Source organism: Muscardinus avellanarius, assembly GCF_963383645.1.
Source record: "Muscardinus avellanarius genome assembly, chromosome: 4".
In the NCBI taxonomy this organism is placed as follows: domain Eukaryota; kingdom Metazoa; phylum Chordata; class Mammalia; order Rodentia; family Gliridae; genus Muscardinus; species Muscardinus avellanarius.
In genome coordinates this window covers 9,832,312-9,855,199 of record NC_137789.1, presented here as the reverse complement: position 1 = coordinate 9,855,199, position 22,888 = coordinate 9,832,312, and the positions used below count along the sequence as shown (strand labels likewise).

Sequence of the window (22,888 nt, the reverse complement as noted above, 5' to 3'; positions counted from 1 at the left end):
AAATGAATCCAGCTGGCATCTTTATTCCCCTAGGTCCTGGCTCCTGTGAGGAAGTGAAGTTTCGTGTCCTGCAGTTCATTAAGGAAACAGAAGAGATCGTCTCAGCTTCTAACGGCTCTCAGTTCCCTCTGGGAGAGAGTTTCCTGGTGGCCAAGGGGATCCGGCTCACCAGGGAGGAACTGGGCCTCCCTCCGCTCTTCCCACCCCAGGAGGCTTTCTTGGAGAAGTTCCTGAGTGGGAGCGACTACGCCATTCGCTTGGCGGCTCAATCCAGTAAGTGTCCGGTGCCAAGGTTTCCAACTCTGTGGCTTATGGAGACAGAACTCCAGCTTTCCTCGGTCATCTCCAGGACTTTTCAACCTGGCTTCTCCAGGCTGGTGGGTTTCCAGGAAAGAAAAAGCCAACTGGTTTTGTGAGCTCAGTCAAAGCTGGGGTACTGCACACTTCGAGATGTCCCAGATCTCCACGCAGAGCTGCTGTGGGGCAGGTCTCCACACTCTGCATTGCTAACTGAAGTATTGCGCCCTTCAATCTGGTTAAACTATGAGCAACTCCAATGCTCAGACCATTCCCAGGGCTTGCTGAAAAGGCCCCTTCCATTTCCTCATGCACTGGGGAAGATTGCATGTGGGAGCCTAAGTCCCAAAGGCACCCATCACTGCTGGCATGGGTCAGAGGCACGGACCCAGGGAGCTCGTGGACCTCCAGCCCCTAGCAAAGGCTGCACAGTACTTGAGTACTCGATCCCTACCCATGACTAGGCAGGCACTTCCAGTGCTGAGTAGATGAAGAGACTCTTGCAGTGAATCCTCTAGCACTTTCAGAACACAGCTGTAATCACCATCTGTGATGTATCTTTTAGTTGAGAAACAGAGTCTTGGGTAAATCACTTACTCTGGCTCACTCATCTAATAACTAGGAAAGCCTGGGTGGGAACCTCAGTGTACTGGGCCTGAAGCCCAGGCCCACAGCACCTGTGCCCTGCCATTAATCTCAGGGGAAACTGGGGCCTGCCGAGAACTGTCGCATCCTAGAGCCTCTGAGTTCCCATACTCGGCCCATACCAACTTGGCGGGACACAGAGTACATCTGTCCTGGAGTCTCACCTAGGTTCCCATCCCACTCCCGTTGCCCCAGGTCTGGAGTCTGGGGGGCTTGGTGACAGGAGGGCAGAGCTGTCTTTCCCCTGCAGCATCTGTAGGGCAAATCCATGCTACTATCCTGATACTGTCTTTGTTCCCTGTCTTGTTCTCTTTTCTGGAGACAAGACTCCAAGTCTTGCTGGCTTCTCAGTCTGAGTAGGAGTTCAGGGATGGTGGTTGGCCACTCTTCCCCACCTCCCTTCTCTTTGTCATCTCCCCTACCCTCTGCACAGACACTGCTTTTCTCTGTTCCTCAAAGACTCAGACACTTCTGCTTTTGAAAACAAATAGGTTACTGTAAATTTTATATATGGGTAGGACTTGATATAATCGCAGAGAGAAGTGGCATTGATAGCCCTTCTGCTGTGACCAGTTTGGTCAGGGTGGGAAATGGAGGTGAAGGATAGAGAAGCTTCTAGGTGCCAGAGAGATGTGTCATTGAATACATGCTTACATTTTCTTTAGAAGTCAGGCTAAGGAAGTTGCTCTCTGACTTGCCCCATGCTCTGATTTTGCATGTCTGGGTCTGGAGAGCAAAGAGGAAGAGTTCTCAGAAAAAGAGTGTGGTTCCCCCTTTTCCCTGAGTCTGGCTCCAGAGCCAGAAGGGAAGGAGGCTGTGGAGCATCTTTGACCTATAGAAAACGGCGGCTGAGTCTAGGGCCTACTGAATGTCCCCGAGGGACACGGGAGGGGTGTGGGAGTCTGTGCACAGAGCTGCTGCTGGCTGAGGCTCAGCAGTTAATGCCTATGAGCTCTACTGACCCAACGATCAAACCCTCTTAGGTAAATATTATAGCCATCCCATAGATAAGCAAACTCAGGCTCAGAGAGGTTGGGCAAGTAGCTCAGGATCACACAACTACGAAGTTCATAGTCAAGATTTAGACAGAGGCTTATTGGACTCCAGAGCCCTGGCCACTCTACTAGGCTGCTTCGAAGGTGGCTTCTGTTGTTCCCAGATGAACTTTGACTGTGAGTCGGTGGTATCCCTACATCTGCAGCCATAAACCTTGTTTCTGAAGTTGGGAGAACAGATCCAGTGTGGAGCTGGTGACCACTGCTGGGCTGCCTGCAGGTGGCCGTTCTCCTTTGGGATCCTGTGAGGAATCACAGCCCAACCCAGGAACCTGCATGTGTGGCGAGGAGACCAGAGAGGAGGAAGGGCCTGGGAGAAGGTCACCTCTACCCAAAAGTGGGATGGTAGTGGGGCAATCTGAGTGGCGCACAGGTGCTGGGAGCTGGACCACTGCTCATTTTCCATCCTCCTCTCCCATCGTGCATGTTATATTTTCAATTCATTTATTTCTTGACCAGGCACTGCACTTCAATGCAAAATAGACACAATCTCTGCTCCAAAGAGCTCAAAGGCCGGCATGAACAGGACAGACATACATGAAACACACACATGCCATGTCTCTCATGTGGGTAGTGGAGAATGTGGGCTGAGGATCCAGGCAGGCCAGGTGGATGCCAAGGGCTCAGGCAGGTAGAGTTTCTTTAGCAGAATACCTGCTGGTTTGCCATTTAACCTTCCCAGTGAGCCTCTGTTTCTAATGTGGAACAAAACCTCCCAACTTCACGGAGCTCCTGTGATTATCAGAAAAGAGTTGTGGGTAACAGAGCTCTGAAGGAGCAAAGAGCCAAGTTGTAAGAGTTTTCCCGAGGAAGCTGAATGAGTGGCTGATGTAAATTGACCTCTGTGGTCCAGCCCCATCTTCCACTTCCCAGTCAGGAGACCTGGGTCCAGCTGCTCAACCCACCTGGGCCTCAGTGGTCTTGTTTGTTAAATGTGATAGCATCGCCTCTCCTGTAGGGCTGAGAAGATTAAATTAACTAGAGCATGTGCTTAGGCAGTGCCTGGCACAGACTATTGTCTCATCTTCTGAGTCTGATCTATGATGAGGACACTATCTCCTCTGCCCCAAGCCACTTCACAGATCTGTTCAATGACCTGTTCAATTGGATGTGAAGGTTAGTCTACAAAGAATCTTTTACTCTGCAGCCTAGATATTCTTTTTACAGGACAGTCTGTTGAGTGCGTGCCTGCTGTTCAGGGGCCTCTGTGGTCAGATAGGAACAAAGCTACTATGGGGGGACAGGGATGTGTTTGCTCTCAGAGACAGAGCACGTGGGCCAGGCATTCACATTCTGTCTCCTTCGGTGACTGCAGCCTTGAATTTCTACCAGACACGCGTCTCTTCCCTGGGCGATTCGGCCAAATCAGGTGCCCTGTCTCGGTCTGGCCCCTACCTGCCACAGTGTGATGCATTCGGATACTGGGAGCCCTTGCAGTGCCACGGCGGGACTGGTAAGGGGGCCTTGGGCAGTTGAAGGACTCCCCTTCCTTTTGATTTAGAGGAAAGAAACCCACACTAGGGGGAAGCCAGCTGGACTCTCAGGCCTGCTTTGGCAGCTTGAACAAAGCCCGTAGCTTCTCTAGCCAGCAGTTGTTTACCCTGTGTTACTGTAGCCAAGACCTTTGGCCATCCTGAAGGTCAAGTGCATGGTTACATACTAAGACCAGTGACTGAACAGTGTTGGGCAGGGGGACCAGCGGCAATTAAGCAGGGCATCTTGCTATGAATGCAAAGAAAGGAATTTGGGTGGGGATACCAAGGAGAGTCCCCAGCACTCTCTCTAAACTTTCATCTTGTGGCTCTTTCCTTAGGGCACTGCTGGTGTGTGGACGAGAAGGGCAACTTCATCCCAGCCTCGCTGACCGTCCGCTCCCCGCAGATCTCCCAGTGTAAGTGTTGCCCACTGAACTCTTCTGCGCTGGCCTCAGTGATGGGCACTCCTGGCTGGGTCAGTCATCTGTGGCCCTGTTCTGGAGTGGTCCCTGGTCAGCCCATCAGCCCTGCTCCAGCGCAGCCAGATACATATCTCCAAGTTCCTGGATCCAGGACTCCTGGTGGTCCATTTCTGATTGGCAGCCCGTCCTGCAGCCGGGGAGCTGGAAAGAAGAGCTGAGTGGGGGAAGCCTGGCTCTCGGTCCGGCCACTTGCTTGCTGGGTAGTTTCAGCCACTGCTGTGGTTTATTTACCATTTCTTACCGGTACCCGCAGCCCCGGCCTCCCCAGAGGGTCAGCCTTGTGCAAATAATAGCCCACTAGTCATCTCAAAGCTTGCTCTTCTCACATGGTCCTTGTTTTTGAACTTCAGCCTGCTTCTCCTTTGAGTTCCAGTTCTCTCTGAAGGGCACCGCCACCCCCAGATGCACGGTTCTGAAACTTGGGGCCAGTCAGGGCTCTCTCTCCTGACTTCGGCCTTCTCTCCTGCAGGCCCCACCACCTGTGAGAAATCTCTGGCCAATGCGCTGATTTCTGGTTGGAAAGAGGCTCTATCCCAAGGAAGCCCACCTCCCCAAGACCTGTTCACCCCCACCTGCCGAGAGGTGAGGCTCTGGGAGCCGGGAGGGCATGAGGAAGGAAACCAGAGCTGGTCTTGTTTGGTTCAAGATGACTTGTCTAATTTTCAACTCACTTAGCTTCATTGAGTACTCACAAGAACTCCTGAGCCTGGTGTGTTTGTCCTGGGCCTGGTGGACCTTGGTTGTGTTTTTGTCCTATCTTTCTCTTGAATTGTTTTGGGATGGCAAGGAAGCATCTTTCATGAAACGTCTTTGAGGATTTGACAGGCACCATAGAGTTGCTATCCTATGTTTCCAAAAGCCATCTTGGCTGAATCACTGTCTTCTTCTGTCTCAGGTTCCCAATCTAAATGAGGGACTTTGCCCCAGGTCCCTACTAGCTTCCTGATGATCTAATAATTCATAATTTGGTGAAGCACAGACATAAAAGCTCCCAGAGAAAGAATTCATGCCCAGAATCTTAACTGCTTACTTGCCCAGTGACGGAAGTCCCTGTGTCTCTGTTTTTCTTTCCCTAAAGCAGGAAAGAATGTTGGGAACACAGCCACCTGCTCTGCTCAGCTCCCAGGGCCTTTATGAAACTCAGATGAAATCAGCAATACAGAAATTCATGAAGCTATAAAGTGCCCAGCAAATTTCCTTATCATAAATTGTTGGATTCTATGAGCATGCACCCCAATTACGAGTGGGTTTTGCAGAGAAATTAGACAACCTGGCTTAGTTGTTTATCTTGGCTAACTGCCATCCCAGCTGGAGTATAAGTCTACTCCATGCACCAGGCTCTGATGCTCAGGTAAAAGAAAAGGCAGAGGCCGCAGTGTCTGAGGACAGGGTCATGGCCCAGCACATGGCCCAGTGGCCCTCTTGCCATGGCTCCCAGGTCCAGCTCCTGAGCAGGGACCCAGTGTGACTTATCAGCACCAAAACTCTCCCCATTCTAGGAAAAAAGTCAAGTTTATAGCAAGAGTGTTCTCAGTTTAAGACTATCCCATGAAACGTTCCTAAACCTTTGCTTGGATTTGATGAGGCGTACAAACTGTGTGACTGGAGGTGCATCGCCTGATCAATCTGTGCCTCTTGGTGGAGAATGAAGACAGTAGTAGGGTTCCTGCATCCCCAAGTGACATATGGATGAATGGCATGCATTAAGAGGGGAATGACTAGCACAGCGTGAGCTGTGGTGCAGGAACTCAGTGCCTCGTGCAGGCTAGAGAATCACCTCCCGTGTTCTAGGTGGGGAGACTGAGGCCCTGATTGCTGAAATAGCATGCCATGGGTCCTCAGCTGGCCCAGGGGAAAGGGCCGACACCGGTAGGTTGTTCCGTGGGTCCCTAACCAGAGGGGGTTCATCTTGTACTACATCTTCTTTACCTGCCAGATGTTTAGGCCTTTTCTTAAGGCCCCTGCTTAAATGTCACTCCTGGAGCTGGTGGGGTTGGTTTGGGAGAGCGACTGGGCTTTGGGGCTGGGTGGGCTCAGGCCCTGGTCCATTCTTGCCTCTCCCCAGCTCAGGAGTTCCCCTGAGTGAACCCCATCTTCCCAGCCTTCAGCGGGGCAGCCTTGCCTTGGTATCCTTGCCTCATGGGGTCATTTTAACTACCAATTCAAGCATGTGTGTGGAGGTTGGAAACAATACAGTGCCCCCTATGAAGAAGCCTCTTCAGTATTCAGAGAAGCCGCCATTGCTTAGTATTTTGGAAAGGACCCTTTTGTAAGACCTTGCAACACTTATAGGCAGGCGATGAAATCGTTGCCTCCAGGGCCCTCACCTTGGCTTTGTCTCAGACAGGGCAATATGCCAGGATGCAGGCCACAGGGGCGGGCACCTGGTGTGTGCACCCGGCTTCGGGAGAAGGGATGGCACTGAACACAAACCGCAGCACCCAGTGTAAGTACTTGTCCCTCCTCACTGAGCACTGAATGCAGAGTCCCTAGAGCTGGCTGCCATAGCTGTAGGGCACAGCCCTGACCTCATTCCACCCCAGTCTCCCCAGGTTTCTCTCTATAAGATTGGGACAACATCCTTCGCCTTGTGTTCTTGGAGAAGCAAAGGCAGCTGTGATGTGTGACCGGGAGGCACAAGCCAGCACTGGTCCCTGCCCAAGGCGGCACTGGTCCCTTTGAGGGTTGACCAGCTGTCCAACTGGAAGTGTGGAAGCTCATGTGGCTTTGGGCTCCCCTCAGCCCCATACTCTGGCTTCCACAGTGAAGCCCAGGTTTGTCCCTGAGTGCTGTGTCCTGATTTTCCCTCTTCCTGAAGCCATTGGTCCTCCATCGCCCTCTGCCTGGATGAGCTCCATGGCATGACCGGGGCCCCACATACCTGGTCCTGGGCATCTTTTTCGGCTTCTTCTGCTTCTCCATCCATCGCTCATGATGTGGGGTCTCGCTGTATCCAATTCCAGTCAGACCTTTGAAGAAAGCAGCACTCTTCTCCCTCAGAGCCTTCACTCCCTTTGGCTTGATGACCTGCAGCATCTACCCCAGCACAGGCGCCGGGCTCCATCTCACACAGACAGCAGTGTCTCCTCCAGGAAACCTTTACCCACCTCTCCCTTCCAAGGCTGAGCTCAGCACCTGCCTGTGGCTCTGAAGTTGCACAGTTATCACCTTTATCTTACTGAATTATAGTTCCTCACTTAGTTAAATCTCCTTTAAGATTCTAAGGACAGACAATGGAAGGAGCAAGCATGGGCGCTGGGTGTCCATGGGTGTCAGTGGGTGGCAGAGGGCTGTGCCTGAGCAGGAAGCCCGAGCTACATGCCTGGCCCACCTGCTGGTCTCTGTGCGCAGGCCCCGGCCTCTGCGATGTCCTCAGGAGTGGAGCCCTATCCAGGGCAGTTGGCCCAGGCTACATCCCGGTCTGCGAGGCAGAGGATGGGGGCTTTTCCCCAGTGCAATGTGACCTGACCCAGAGCAGCTGCTGGTGCGTCCTGGACAGCGGGGAGGAGGTGCCCGGGACCCGTGTGGTGGGCAGCCGGCCTGCGTGTGAGAGTAAGTCCTGACCCTGGGCAGCGCATCTCGGTGTCTCTTCCTTCATCCAGGCTGGTGAGGTTCCAAGAAGTGGGGACCATGGGCATGGGAGGGGGCAGTAAACATGTGAGGGAGGTAGTGGTGGGTTATTTTCAGTGATGTTGAAACTCATGTCTATTTCCTGAAAATGCTCAACTGGGACTGAAATTGGGAAGAGCCTGCACCCAGGAAGCTCTGGCCTTGGCCCTGGCCTGAGAGGGGCCTGCTCTCCTCGCTGTGTGTCCCTAAGCAGGGGAAGGTGCGCCTGGCGGTCCTCTGGGTGGTGGTTTTATCCCTCAGGGTGTTTTGGGCTTTTGTGAATCTGTCAGCTTGATTGCTTTATTTCCTTTTTTTTTTTCCTGTGGTACTAGGGATTGAATCCAGAGGCATTTTACCTCTGGGCTACACCCTCAACTTATTTTTATTCTTTATTTTGAAACAGGGTCTCACTAAGTTGTGGAGAGCCTCACTAAGTAGCTCAGGCTGAGTTCAAACATGTGATCCTCCTATCTCAGCCTCCCAAGTACTGAGATTACAAGCATGCACCGGCTTATTTTTAACTTAGAAAACTGTTTGAATATCAAATGCTAAAATATATTACATATTGAGAATATTGATATATATTTTTACATATAAAAGCCTACTAATCATAAATTATTTCACTTTTATTTCTCCTAAGTACTTATACCTCAGAATATTATACTCATTTAAAAATTTATCTGGGCAGGTAGATTATCTGTGGTTTTTCATTTCAGGACAGGGAATTAAGACATTAACAGTATTACAAATCAGAGCTGGGTCTGGTGATGCATGCTGTAATTTCAGTATTTGGGAGGCTGAGTTGGGAGAATCACAGGTTCTAGGACAGCTTCAGCAAATAGCAAGACTCTAAGCAACCTAGCAAAATCCAATTTCAAAACAACAAAATAATAAAATTGGGTTGGGAGTGTTTCTTAGAGGTAGACTACCCCTGGGTTCAATCCCTCATTATCCCCTCACACACAAACATACACACACTTAATAAAAACTGGGATGATGGGTCTGGCAGTGTTGAAAAACACTGCACTAAATCATTTTCTTTTGCGACAATGGCTTTTCTTTTTCATTTGCTTATTTTACGCTCTCCAGGCTCTAAGCCACATTTTGGAGAGGGAGAGAGCTTTAAGTAGGTCCAGTGAAGCACCTGGTTTCCCTGAGGAAGCGGTGGGGAGACGGTCTGGGTGGGCTCATAGACCCCCCGCTGGACTGACACTGAGGTCTAAGGGACCCTCCCAGAAGATATGCAGGCAGTGGGGGTCCCTGGAGTGTTGAGGGGAGCACAGGTCTGCTTGGAGGAGGAAGGAGTGCAGGGAGGAAGGCAGGGGCTGCAGGCTTGTGGGGCGGCTGAGATCCTGTGTCCAGGTTCCGCCGTGGGGATAGGATGGGACATGGGGAAGGAGGGCTGGGTTAAGCTTCCCATCGTGGAGCCTGGCAGTTCAGGCCACTCAGTGAGGAGCTGGAGGGATTTAGAGGGGGCTTGAGCCTCAGCCCTCACTACTTAGGGCGACGGCAGAGGAATGGGACCATGCAGGATGGCTGCTTCTGTCTTGGGCCAGCTGCATGGCTGAGGGTGCCACTCCTTGGGCTCAAGGTGCGGAAGTGGGACCTGGCATGGGGGCCTGACATGTGGTTGGTAGTTCACTGGGTTTAGAGTAGAAGAAGCAGGAGGGCACTTGAGCTGAGAGGACACCGTGGAAGTCACCTGTGGGGACATCTGCTAAAACTGAGAGGGGGAGCTTGTCCAGAAGGTAGGCTGGGAAGTAGAGGAGCAGCCAGGCACAGCTGGCAAGGGAAAGAAAGGAGGGCCTGCCTTGACTGGGCGGTGGATGAGTAGGAAGGACAGGAGCTCAGTCCTCTGTGCTGCCAGCTGGTGCCTGCCACTCTCCTCTCTCTGTCCACTCCCAGGCCCACGGTGTCCGCTGCCATTCTCTGAGATGGATGGAGCTGGTGGAGTGATCCTGTGTGAGACAGCTCCGGGCCCTGGTGGGGCTGCTGAGCAGCAGTGCCAGCTGCTGTGTCTCCAGGGCTACCGGAGCGCCCTCCCCCAAGGCCCGCTGGTGTGCAACCTGGGGAGCAGACGCTGGGTGTCGCAGTCGCCGCAGCCCCAGGCCTGCCAGAGTGAGTGACCCTGAGCACATCTGTCCTGCGCCCTGCCCCTCTCAGGGCTGAGACAGAAGACTGGGATGCATATGTGTGGGCCCTTCATTTCCCTCACACAAATATAGCCTGGTGGCTTGCGGGGCAAGCCAGGTGGAAACAAGAGCAGGAGAGAGGACCCCGAGAACAATTTATTTTTTTAAATTTTATTGGTACATTGTATTCACATATCTTAATGGAGTAGAATATGATAGAGACATACATGCTTTCAACATCCAATTAGCCCTTACCCAGTTCCCATCCCATTCCCTCCCCCTCCCTCCTTCTCATGTTTGGCTTAGTGGTTGACTTTGATATGTTTGTTAAAGTACATCATGTGCTTTAGGAAGTTTCCCTCTTCCCTTCTCCCATCCCCTCAGTTAGGTCACCTTATTTGCTCATCTATAGTATCTCCTTCTTTATCTGGAGTCCCTCCTATGACCTGTATTCTCCCCAGCTTCCCGGTATTAGGGAGAGCATACAACCCTGAGATTTCACCTAACTCCAACTAGAATGGCAATCATTCAAAACAAAAACAACAATAAATGCTGGCGAGGATGTGGAGAAGTGAGAAATCTAATACATTGTTGGTGGGACTGCAAATTAGTGCAACCCCTTTGGAAAACAGTATGGAGGGTCCTCAGAAGAATGGGAATGAACTTACCATATGATCCAGCAATACCTCTTCTGAGTATCTACCCAAAAGAACGGAGCAATTTCTTCTAGAAGCAGATATGTTTTATAGGCCTCTGAGCAAGCCCCCCCCCCTTATTTTTTCTTGTGGTTTCATCCGCTCTATGACAGAAAGGCCGTAACACCAGCTCTTCTGGGATGCCTGGGCTTAAGGACAGGTAGTTTGCAGATCAGTGCCATATTGGTGACTATAGTACTGATGTGCTCAGAGGTGCCCATCATGCATCTCTGAACTGCCAGCCTCTCTGCCAGGTCCAGCTGGATCTCCAGAGCTGACACCTGGCAGGGTGGGCCCCAGATCCCGCTTCAAGTGTGCACCAGTGTACCTTTTAAATATCGGCCCCTCTAAGCACTCTATGGGGCTGCTTCCCACTGCAACCACACACACAAATGCAGACATACACAGCAGTGTGGCAACGCCAGGCTCCGACCATTTCTGCCTTGGCAGGGCCTGCTATGGTGCCCAAGCCAGACTGGGCAGGGGAGGACAGCTGGGACCTTGCACTTGGCCCACCCAGGACTGGGGTAGGTGTGTCTGTGAGAGACCCCATCCTGGAACTCATAAAGCTCAAGGAGCCAGGTAGCTGCTGGAGTGTCCAGGACAGTCTAAGTTGCAAAGCGCCTGGGGCTATACAGGCCCTCACCCAGAAAAGGTTTAAAATGTGATTTGGACAAATGAATGGCCTGTCCCCTTGACTATGACAGGCAGGGTGACCTAAGCTGAACTCAGATACCAGGCCAATCACCAATAGATTTAGATTCAGAGACTTTGGGGGAAGAGAGGCATGGGGATTTAACCTCTAATGTTGAAAGCAGGGCTGCTGAATGTCCGGGTGGGTTGTGCACTGACCAGCCAGGGACGGCCTACCCTAGATCTGCCAAAGCATATGGTGTGGCCTTGTTTGTATGTGAAGCAATTTGGATGGTCGCTAGGAAGAAGGTCCCAGGACCCTCTAAAGCTCCCTGGAGTAGAGGTCGAGTCAGGCCTGAGCTGGCCATGGGTGTGCTGATTCCTAGATGGGCCATCATGGCAGGAAGCAGGAGACTCTGGGGGTGTCCATGCACAATGGCAGCACTTGTGGGTTTTAAGCTAAATGAGGATATTTTTATGGAGGGGAGTCCTGCAGGTCTGTCCCCTCTGCTGCTGACCTCCTGTGCTTGCTGCAGGGCCTCAACCGTGGCAGACCGCGCAGACCCAAGCACACTTCCAGCTCCAACTCCCGCCGGGTAAGATGTGCAGTGCCGACTACGCAGGCTTGCTGCAGGCCTTCCAGGTCTTCATACTGGATGAGCTGGCAGCCCGGGGATTCTGCCAGATCCAGGTATGTGCCTGGCCTTCCTCCCAGCAAGGGCATGGGCTGAACGTAGAGTCAGTGCCAGGGGACCTCAGGGCTCCAGTGAACGTCTGGTTCAGATTTGATTCACACTCATTTTACCCATGGGCAAACTGAGGGAAATGTGGCTGAGGTTAACTCTGCTGTGGCGGAGGTAGAATCCATGCTCCTCTGCTCACGGGAACTCCTTCTATGTAAAGATATTAAATGTGTGCTGAGCACTTGTATGCTAGGCACCATGCAGCCCTTGCTGTAGGTTAGCCAACAGCCCTCATAGCGACCCTCCTGCTTGCACATGAGGGAAACAAAGACCAGAGAGCTTAAATCATTGACCCAGAGGCGGACAGCTGGAACCAGGATGTGCAGACTGGTTGCCATGAGCACAGAGTTTGGCTCACCATGCAGTGCTGCTACCCTGCATGGGGAAAGGACCCGGGGTCAGGAAAGCTGACAAGTCCTAACACCCTGGCTGTACCCTGGAGCTGATGTGCTCATGAGCAAAGCCAGGGGGATATCAAGGATGCTCCCTGGGAGGAATTTACCTGCATCAGGGAAGGGAGCACACCATCACTAGTGAATCCCAGGGCTTTGGTGATCTTAAGTCACAGATACTCAGAGGGAGTCTTTAAAAGTTACCCAGTTAGCTGGGGATGGTGGTGCACGCTTGTAACTCCAGCATTTAGGAGGCCGAGACAGGAGGGTTTGCAGACTGCCTCAGCTGGTTAGTGAGGCCCTTTGCAACTCAGTGAGACTCTGTTTCAAAATAAGGAATTAAAAACAGGGATGGGGTATAGCTCAGAGGGAGAATGCCCCTGGGTTCCATCCCCAGTACCACAAAATAAATAAATAAATAAATAAATAAATAAATAAATAAATAAATGTCACCCAGTTAAATGAGTCCTCCTACTCAAAGTTTCCTAAATCTTCAGAGCAGCTCATTTTGGGCACTTTATGTGAAGAATTTTGGAGAACAAACATTTTCACACAAAATGCAGAGAATCTTGATTTTAAAACAAATTACAATATAAATAGATTTTGTCCTGTTCCCCAAAGAAATGCACTTGACAACATGATTGGTCATGGAGTGTGCCGTGTCCCCAGTGCCATGCTGGGAGCCCCACACTTCTCACTTCTAATCGTGCCAGTGCTCTGCTCCAGGGGGGCCTTTGGCCTTCAACTTGTATGTGCATTGACTAAATCCTGAAGAAGACAAATATACTACCCGAGAATTTCCATAGCTCAGGAAGTCCAGGTCTCTTTGAACTCTTCCACTAATGCTCAGTGTCTTCATTCTTTAGTTCCTTAATTCACTCCTTTACTTAACAACTGCCTGATGGCTGTTATAGGCGCACGTGGTTTTAGGGATGAGGACTTTCCATGATAATCGACTCTTGACACCGGTTCCAGTGATAGGACAGATGTGACTCAGTATATATTATTTCAGCGGGAAGAAGTACTGTGTGGCCTGAGCTCAGCTCTGGTCTGTGCAGAGGTGACTGGCAATTCAAAGGGAGAATGAGGGAACAGGGAGGAGGCAAGTGGGGGCCCATAGAGACAGGGAAGTGGAGAATTACAAGGAGTGGGAGGAGGGTGTTTGCCATGTGAAACCCTTCTGGGTTGGCCAGCTGGCCTTTACTGCCCTTAGGCTTCTGCTCTCCTGTAGAGGCTGGACACGGGGCTCTGTCTTCAGGTGTTGCCTGGAACACACAAGAAATCCTCTTGGTAACCTCGAGTTTTCTAGGCAGGCACTGTAGGGGAGGGTTAGGGTCATCCTGCAGGTGTGGCCTGGAGCTGTTGGAAGCCCTGCTAGTACCCGTTCACATCTTCTTAGGCCAAGATGGTGGTCCAGAGGAGGTGCAAGGGGGCCAGGCTAGAATTTGGGCCAAGTCTTCTGCAGAACCAAGCCGTTGTCCTTGGGAACTCAGTCTGATTGTGGGGATGGCAATACCGAACAAACCCAAGGAGGGGAAGGGCCAAGAAGAGAACTGAAGCTGGGCAGGCATTGGAGGGAGAGGAGGGAGATGGGAGTAGGAAGGAATGTCCAGGAAAGGCTTCTGCAGAAGGGACAATTTGAGGGGACCCTGGGGGAGTAAGGCTGAGACCTATAAATATGGGGAAGAGGAACCCCCCAAAGAAACGGGAAGGCCAGAGCACCTGTGATGGGAACATACTTAGACTGATCCATAAAATCATGGAGCCATGTGGGTGCACACAACTAGAGAGGGAACTGTGGGTTCAGAGCATGAACATCACTCGGGGACTCACTGGCCACGGTTAGGACAGTGGACTTCTTCTGTACATGATGAGAGAGTAACGTGACAGTGTAGGTTTTATAGTTTTCTCCAGCTACTGGGTGGAGAATGGACTCTGGGGGGCCAGGATGGAAGCAGGAGGCTTGCGATAGTCTTGGGTGAGGTGAGGGAGCTCAGGTTGGTCTTGCAATACCTAGCTAGAGTCCACGGGATTGGTTAGGAGATAATATGGAATAGGAAGAGGGAAGGCTTGGGGTTGCCATTCACTGACAGGGTAATTAAAGCCTGCAAAACGAGGGGCAAAATGTTCCAGAATCCTGGGGAGCTGAGGATGGTGCTGAAGGCAGAAAGCTTAGCAGTGGGTCCTCTAGGACAAGGTGCCCGGGTGCAACCGGGAGACACAGAGCTTCTAAGTCTGGGTGGGACAGGTCTTCTTTGGAAATAGAAGATGATTTACAAGCTTCCATGGCAGACAGACCTGGGTCCAGTCATGACGCTCACATTCCCACTGGCACAAAGGGGCCTTTCTGACCTTGCTGAATGTCCTGTTGACCACCTGTGGACTTGAGATAGGAGCTGGCCCTGCAGGGCTGGGCTTCACAAGATGCTACGTGAATCCAAAGCCTGTGCTGCTCACACTCTGATGAGAGGTTACCAGGTGTGGAGCGAGCTGGGGCCTGACTCCAGCCCCACACTTCTTTCTGGCTGTGGGATCTTAGACAGTTCTAAGCCTCTCTGATTCCTTTTCCATTGGTCATGGGGGGCAATGACAGTCACAATCCCATAACTTGTTCTGGAGATTAGACAAGGTCAAGTGTCTAATGGCCTTCATGCAGTGTCTGATGAATAGAAAACATCAAAATATCGTGCCCTATTACATTGTAAGAATGTGAAGTGTCTGGCCCTGTGGCAGAGTCTCACCACACAATGACTACAGGAATACCTGCATCCACTCAGCTTCACCCAGGGGCTTGGCACAGGGTGACACTGGAGGAAAGCTGATGGATGTGGCAGGACATCCTGACACAGAGCCTGTGATCACTAAGATCTGATCTTGGGCTTCCCAGATTGCTTAACCTAAGAATAACTTTGGATTGCCTGTAACATTTTGTCCTAGCAGACTGGAAGACAGTGTGAAGAGGGAAAGACGTAGTTTGTATTTGATGTGGGACCTGTGCCAGGCCCTGTCCTTGGAGTAGCAGACCCCACGAGTGTCTGCTTGCCCACTGTGACCAAGGAACCTGAGATCCATCTGCTCATAGACATTCCTTGGGCCAGGTGTGCCTGTGCTGAGGCTGGAGGGGATGCCAGGCTGCCGAAGCCAAAAGACAGAGCCAGAGTGTGCCTCCAGGTTGAGAGGTGAAAGGGTGTGTCCTGCTGGGTCTGCACATGGTGGAGATGTTTCAGAGTGGGCTGAAGTCTCACCAGTGAAAATAGGTGACATGAGCTGGGAGCAGTTGGGCTTTCAAACCATAGCTGAGCTCTTCCTCCACTTATGTCTCTGCACTCTGTGTGACCAGGGTGGCAATTTAATGGAACTGGACCTCATTTCCTCAGGTGAGGGAGAGAGGTGAACTTTGCCTCCTCCCAGAGCAGGGTAGTGGAGGCTCAGGAAGGAGCATGAGCTGGCTCCTGCCCTGGCACGGATGCTCCCCCCTCTGCTCCTGATCAGAACACATTGCTCTCCATGCAGGCCAAGATGTACAGGACCACAGTCTCCAGTCCAGTCTGCTTCGACTCCTCGGTGCAGGTTGGGTGTCTAACTGCGGAGCGTTTAGGAGTTAATGTCACATGGAAATCTCGGCTTGAAGACATTCCAGTGGCCTTCCTTCCAGACCTGTATGACATTGGTGTGTTTTTTGTACTGCGTTCTCTGAGTCTCGCTTTCTCATCTCTTAGTGGAGTGGTGGAGCCCCTGGGACCTTTCTGTGATGATTCAGGGAAGGTTAGGTACCTAGTCCAGGCAGGAGGAAAGTACCACAAAGTATGTAAAAGTCAGTAGAGTTCTGGTCAGTAGCTTGCTAGAGTTAAGAAGAATTATTAACTACCAAGAACCTAACTTGACTTTCGTATCTTCTCATTCTTCTTATTGTCTCTGCACAGGGAGGTGGGACAGGCAGTGTTCAGAAGGAGAGGGGAGAGGGAATCTTCCTGGTTTATAATTTATGTCCCATTTCCAATGGTAAAATATCTCGGACCACTGTCACTACTTAAAGCAGGGGTGGCTACAGTAGATAAATTAATTGGGAGAGTACAGACATGTAAGAAAAACCAGAGGGATTTCATGAAAGCTACTGTGAGCACGTACCACATTTAGCTCTGAGCTTTCTGGTTGGGTAGGAAATAATCCATCTATTCCTAGTCAGAGACTGAGGGGGGCCCTTTTCTCTCTTTAGCATCATCCAGTGGCTAAACACCCAGGGTGATGACTATCTGGAGCTTATACTCTTCTGTGAGGAAAACTTCCAGGGTATGATTCAGAAGGCAGACTGTCAGGCCCCCATCCCTAACCTCACCATTATCAGTTAGGGTCCCCGACTTCTTCCTCCAGAGAAAGCCTGGATAATTTGGGCATGGTTAAATTTGCAAAAGCATGAGACATTTTGGTGACAGTGATTTATAGTGTAGACCTTTGCTGCATGCAAAGGTCTCATCTGCATTCTTCCTGGAAAATCATAGTTGGGCAGCTGAAGGTCTTCTCAGCCTTTATCTGCACACTGAGGCAAAAGGCCACCTTGCCTCTGAAGACCGTGCTTCTCCTTTGAGTGACTCTTTCACGGGCCTTCTGCCTTGGAAGCCTCACCAACTGCAAAAGAGGCATCCCCTGGCCCAATTGGTGGGTGTGGAACCTGAAGCTCAGAGAGGGTGGCTCGCTAAAGGTTGAGGTAGCTGGCTGTCTGGAGAGGCAACTTGTACTGAGGCTGAGGCACAAATATCCTGTCCTAGGATGGGCCATGCTGGTGCCACAGAAATGATAGTAACCACGACCTGGGTTGGAGTCTTACTTGTGCTTGTGACTCTTGTGTGACTTTGTGGCAGTCAGTCCCCTTTTCTGGACCTCAGTTTGTCCCTCTGTAAAGGAGATAGCAGTAGGATGTTGTAGGTGGCTCTGCCCCTTCATGTTTCCTGGCCTTGCAGAGAACAGTGAGGTGATTCCTGTCTCATTTTGTGTCTTACAGAAAAGTCCTTAGTGGGCAAGGATCTCCTCGGGCGCTTTGCAGATCTGATTCAACGTGGCCTCTTCCAGTTGAATCTGGATTCCAAGACGTTCCCAGCAGACACGTCCATCCGCTTCATCCAAGGGGACCAGCTGGCCACCTCTCCTGGGACAAGGTTTGGGTGCTTGGAAGGATTCTACCGAGTCTCAGCCACCAGCAAGGCCAGTTGGGACCCGCTGGGATGCGGTAGGTCCCCCTTCCTGCCTGCATTGTGGCATTTCAGGAGGCTCAGGGAAGGCCCCTGGGCTTTGAGGAGCAGCTGCTCTGGATATTGAGTCTCTGAGCATCACTCGTTTATTTAAGCAATGGACATTTTCAGCCATCCTCTCTGCATAGTTATCACCCACTAGACAGCAAAGCTGATGCCTCTACTTCCTCTTTCCCTTAGTTCTTGGCTCTAGGGTGGGCTGCACTATCTATGTGGTGAAGACTGTGTCTGCTCTGTGTCCTGCATGGACATGCCTTAGTCTGGTTATAACAGCATCACTCATCACAACCCCTAAATGGCCACATATTAGCCCACAAGTTCATGGCTTAGAGAAAGAGAGGTTAGGGGCAGATTTACTTGGACTGTTCTTGTTTTTGCCCGTGAGTATCTTTGGAAGTGATTTCCATGGGAATGCAGCTGCAAATTCCTTCAATGAAAGATATGCAAGTTTCGTATTACTGCCAAAACAAATTACCACAAAGCCAAAGACTTAAAGCAGCACAGTTTATTATCTTACAGTTCTGTGGGTCAAACCCTACCGTGGCCTCACTGTCTAAAATCAGTGTAGTGTGGGGCTGTGCTTCTCTGGAGGAGTCCTGGGGGAGTCTGTCTCCTTGCTTTGTCAGTTCCTGGACATTGGCCACATTTCTGGGCTGGTAGCTTCCTTTCTTCATTGCCAAAGGCAGAAGTGTCTTAGCTCTCTGCCCCTCTGTCCCTAAGCATGTCTCCTTCTGACTTAAGAATCCTTTTAATTATACACAACTGGGCAATCCATGCTACTACCTGGACTATGAGGTCAGTTGGTTAGTGACCTTATTCTCATCTGAACTCTTATTTTCTCTTTGCCATTTAAGCCAACATATTCAATCCTGGGGATTAAGAAGTGGACATGTGGCCAGGCGTGGTGGTGCACACTTGTAATCCCAGTACTTGGGCGGCTGAGACAAGGAAGATCGCAGGTTAGGCCAGCCTTACTACTTAGTGAGACCTCTGAAACCTAGTGAGAATAAAAAAATATAAAAATATAAAAGGAATAAAAAGTAGGGCTGGGAGTGTAGCTCAGAGGTAGAATACCCCTGGGTTCCATTCCTAGTACCACACAAAAAAAGTGGCATCTTTGGGAAGGGGAGTTGTGTCTGGATCAAAGCTATGAAGGTCTCATGATGAGGGACCCTCCTCCTGTGCCAACTGAGATAGAGAGGCATTTTTTTTTATTAAGCTGAACAGACAGATGTTCTCAGTTTTTCCCCTCATTATTTATATTTGTTGCTACACGAAAGCTACTTGGCCTCTCCTTTTCTGAAACGTATGTTAAATTTTAAACTCCATACAGGAAATGAGATGCAGCTAAATCTTAGCACAGAGAAGGTAAATAAAAACACTTCCCTTTGATATTTATGAAGGATTTTTCAGTTTGCAAAGTGGGTTTGCAAATATTTAACCCTCCCAGTAGCCCTTGGTGGCAGGTCATTTCCCACTCAGACAGACGAGGAGGCTGAGCCTAGGATCACATTGGATTGCCCTTCATTAGCGTCCCCAGCAGGCCGACTCACAGGATGGACTCAAGGTGACATAGCCAAGTGTCAGTGGACAAATGACCCCAGGGCTTCTCACCTCACTAGGACTGTCCTAAGAGCCAGGACAAGAAGTAGGAGCAGGGCTGGATGGTGTCACCTGCCTGGGTGGGCGAAACAGAGTCCCAGAGAGGGAGAGTCACCCAGAGACACCTGACGCCATGTTCACACATTGGTATGAAGAATCCTGGGCTCTGTCGCCAAAGACTCTAAAGCAGTGGCACATGCATGAGCACATGTGTGTGCGTGCGTGCGTGCGTGTGTGTGTGTGTGTGTGTGTGTGTGTGTGTGCAAAATAGACAAAGGGGATCACTATAATATTATGGAGCCTTCTGGAGAACTTAATTCCTAGTGATTAGTTCCTATAAACCTAGGTGCAGGGAAGGAGATTAGTGAGGTTAGTTTTGCCTAAAGGAGAAAAGGCTGTGTTTGTCACCACAGGGCCCTGGGAAATAGAAGCTGGCATCAGGTGGGTTAGGTGCTGCACAGTCCTCTTGGGGCCATAGCATGGTCCCTGGGAAGGGTCCCATGAGAGGTTTTGCCCAGGATATATTTGCTCTAGAAAAGGAGTTAGCAATATTTTTTTTAAAAAAATAAAGGGACAGATGGCAAATATTTTTGGCATTATGGGCCAGAGTCTCTGTATCGATGACTCAACCCAGTCACTGTAGGGAGAAAAACCTGAGTGACTTCCCGTAAACCTTGACTTACCAAAGCAGAAGATGAGCTGAAATTAACTCACACACTATAGTCTGACAGTCAACTGCAGCGACCTTTTACTGAAGCACCAAGGATTGTCAGTCATTCCCATCAACCCTAACCCTTACTCCAAACAGAAGCCCCAGCATGGGACTTACGAAAGTAGTACTGAAAGCTTCAGTTTTTCTCCAATATTAATAATGTCTAACACCCCATAGTGCGTTTATTATATAAGCAGGGCCTTGCAAGCATTTCTCTGGCAAGATAATTGAGTGTTATTAATCCCATGTTATAGACGAGGAAACAAGGAAGAAATCAGGGGCGTGTAGTTATATACACTCTTAAGAAACTGCTCTTTGGGGGCACACAGACTTGAGTTGGAGTCCTGGCTCTATCTAACACCTCCTTGTGGGACCCAGAAAACAAAACTTATCTTCATTGGAAATAATCTGAAAAATCAGGATGATAATATCCACTTTATAGGACTGTGGTTTGGAAACCATGTAATAATCAATACAAAACATACCTCTTGGCACAGAACCAACTCTCGACAACGATTCTGCTATCAGTTGGCTTGAACCCAGCTTTGTGGGCCTCCACGTTCTTTGTTCTCTCTGTATCACACATCTCCCTTCTCTACAAGGGCTTCTCAGTTACGCCTTCAGATTCGTGTGTCCTTATTGGCTCTTCCTTCTGTAACACATCTGGAGCACAACTGTTAAGGGACAAGGCAGAGTGTGGTTCTGTGGAGTCGAAGCCGGGTTTCTGTGTGTCGTCTCAGGGGAGCTAATCTAGATGCCTTCTCAGAAGCCATGCGTGGACTGGAGTGGAGGGCAGTGGGATGCCCACCCCCCATGCCTCCTGTAGGTGTGGCGGCCCCATCTGGGGAGGTGGATGCCACTGTGGGGCTCTGTCTGGGGAGCTGGATGCCTTGCTCAAGCTCTAGTGTGCTGAGTTTTGATCATCTTTGGCCTGGAGGTAGCTATATGGCTTCCCTAGGACTTGCCTGCTGGCAGCCTTCATAAAGCAGAGGCCCCTTTAAAGAGGATCCAGGGAACCCACCTAGATTGTTCATTTTCATTCTGGATGATATAAACTTTCACTTGTTCACTATAAATTCTTATAACTAATTTCCTATAGATTTTTCTGAAGTAATACATTATGGCTTTTCTCCTTCCTCCCTTCTTTTCATCCATCCAGTCAAGCTTCAAAAATATAATTATGTGGCAAATACCATGTTTTATGTTCAGGGAAGCAGAACGATAGCTCCACTTTCTAGGAACCTACAGTTTATTTGGGTAAAGAACAGTGAATAGATAGCTAGAAAGTCATGGGAAAAGTCTTAACATCTAGCTGGAGCTGTCAGGAAGGCTGGCTGGAGTAGAAAAAACTGGATGAGGTCTTGAGTAGAAATTGCTTCTCAGCCAAGAGCAAGCAGATAGGAGGTGGTGTGTGTGTGTGTGTGTGTGTGTGTGTGTGTGTGTGTGTGTGGTGTGTGTGTGTACAAGCACTCATGCTAGAGATGCTAAACTGATAAAAATGCTTTAGAAATGGACATTAATGCAAAAAGCATGCATGAAGCAGTGTAACTTAATACGGACCATGTACTTGCCTTAGATGGCTGAAGAACAGAATTTGTTGGGAGTGTGGAAAAATATGGGGTCTCAGAGACAAGCAGAGACCAGGGGAAAAGTGACCTTGGGCACAGAGGAGGATTTGGACTACGAATGGGGCTCCATGGAAAAATTTTAAGTTGGAAAGTGATGGGGTGGCACACAAACTTGAATAAACTTCCTCAGAGGAAAGAACCATGATGTTTCCTCTTAGATTTTTTTTTGTGGTACCAGGGATTGAACCCAGGGGCATTCTATGTCCAAGCTGTACTCCCAGCCCTCTTTTTTTTCTTTTTATTTTGAAACAGGGTCTCACTAAGTTGCAGAGGGCTTCACTAAGTAGCTGAGAAAGGCCACAAACCTGTGATCCTCCTGTCTTAGCCTCCCAAGTACTGGGATTACAAGCCTGCACCACCACACCCAGATGCACTCAGATATTTTTCTTCAGCAGAAACTTGACTGACTATATTGTGGAGCTATGATAAGGGCTGACAAGAGGTGTAGCATGGTCCTGAAGCTTTGCAAAACTCTCAAACCGACATAGACTAAATCATTACTGAGAAATTAGCTGAGGCCCAGGGGATTCCAATAGTTTCAGTGGAATAATGTGTTGGGAGATGATACCCAGCCTCTGTGCTGGACTCTTGAGAGGAGCCCCTGCTCAGGGAAGTATGGTAACCATCCATCACCATCTACCCAGCCTCCAAGAGTGTCCTGTGGGTGGAAAGGACTCTTGACATCAGAGACAGAAAGAAACTATGGGAGGGGACAGCAGGGGTGTTCCTGGAGCAGACAGGAGGCCTGAGGCACTCAGTCTCACAGAGAAAAGGGGCCACCAGCTCTTCCTTCTGCTCCTTGCCACTGGCGGCAGAGCCGCTCAGGCTGCCCGGGAGACTTTCATTTTCCTCGAGCAGTCAATATGGAGGGCACTTACTTCAGAAAATAGTCACGGCTCAAAAGCGCCGGGGATGATTGTCAACAACCTGACTCATAGACAGAACGAAACTTTACTCTCTGAGGGAGGATATTAATTGCTCAACTGGAAAACCTCGCTTGGTTTCCAAGATGTGGGTCGAGTTTCTGATTTACTCAGAGGTGCCAAGTACGCACGCAGACCAGCGATCGCAGATGCTACGTGGACACGGGCTCCATTCCAGCTCACCCTACTCCTGTATGCCGCCATCTTTGCCACCAGCAGGTGACTGCACTGGTGGGAGGAACAAAGAACTCTGGTTTGGAGATGATGGAATGAGTTCAAATCCCCACCTGCCCAACTTCGAGCTTGGACCTCAGTTTTCTATAGACTGGAATGGAGATGTTTTCTCACAGGGTTGTGAGATGGCTCATCGACGTCTGGTGTTGCGCTTGGCATGTTTTATGATGTTACATCCCCACTGCCCTTTCTGGAAAAGCACGCTGATAAGTCACGCACGAGAGGCTGAAGGCTCAGCTTTCTCATTGTTGAAATGGAAATGGGATACTAACTCAAGGGGATGATGTGCAAGGCACATAAAACCCTCAGCAGAGAGCCAGGCATAGGGCAAGTGTTCCAGAGATGGGGCGAGACTTTAGCTCCCACCTCGTACTGGGTAAACGCT

The 22,888-nt window shown here is 50.2% G+C and overlaps 1 protein-coding gene across 1 annotated transcript in view; it reads left to right on the top strand.

Moving 5' to 3' along the window:
• Positions 1–22,888, top strand: part of TG (thyroglobulin) — a gene marked incomplete at both ends in the record, with an annotated part of 221,122 nt that overhangs the window by 22,455 nt on the left and 175,779 nt on the right. The window contains 10 exons of the mRNA XM_080694713.1: positions 34–273; positions 3,313–3,450; positions 3,811–3,888; positions 4,424–4,536; positions 6,298–6,400; positions 7,306–7,506; positions 9,469–9,681; positions 11,560–11,714; positions 15,672–15,828; positions 17,158–17,382. Coding sequence (XP_080550839.1) covers positions 34–273; positions 3,313–3,450; positions 3,811–3,888; positions 4,424–4,536; positions 6,298–6,400; positions 7,306–7,506; positions 9,469–9,681; positions 11,560–11,714; positions 15,672–15,828; positions 17,158–17,382 — 1,623 coding nt within the window. The remainder of the gene's footprint in view (positions 1–33; positions 274–3,312; positions 3,451–3,810; positions 3,889–4,423; positions 4,537–6,297; positions 6,401–7,305; positions 7,507–9,468; positions 9,682–11,559; positions 11,715–15,671; positions 15,829–17,157; positions 17,383–22,888) is intronic.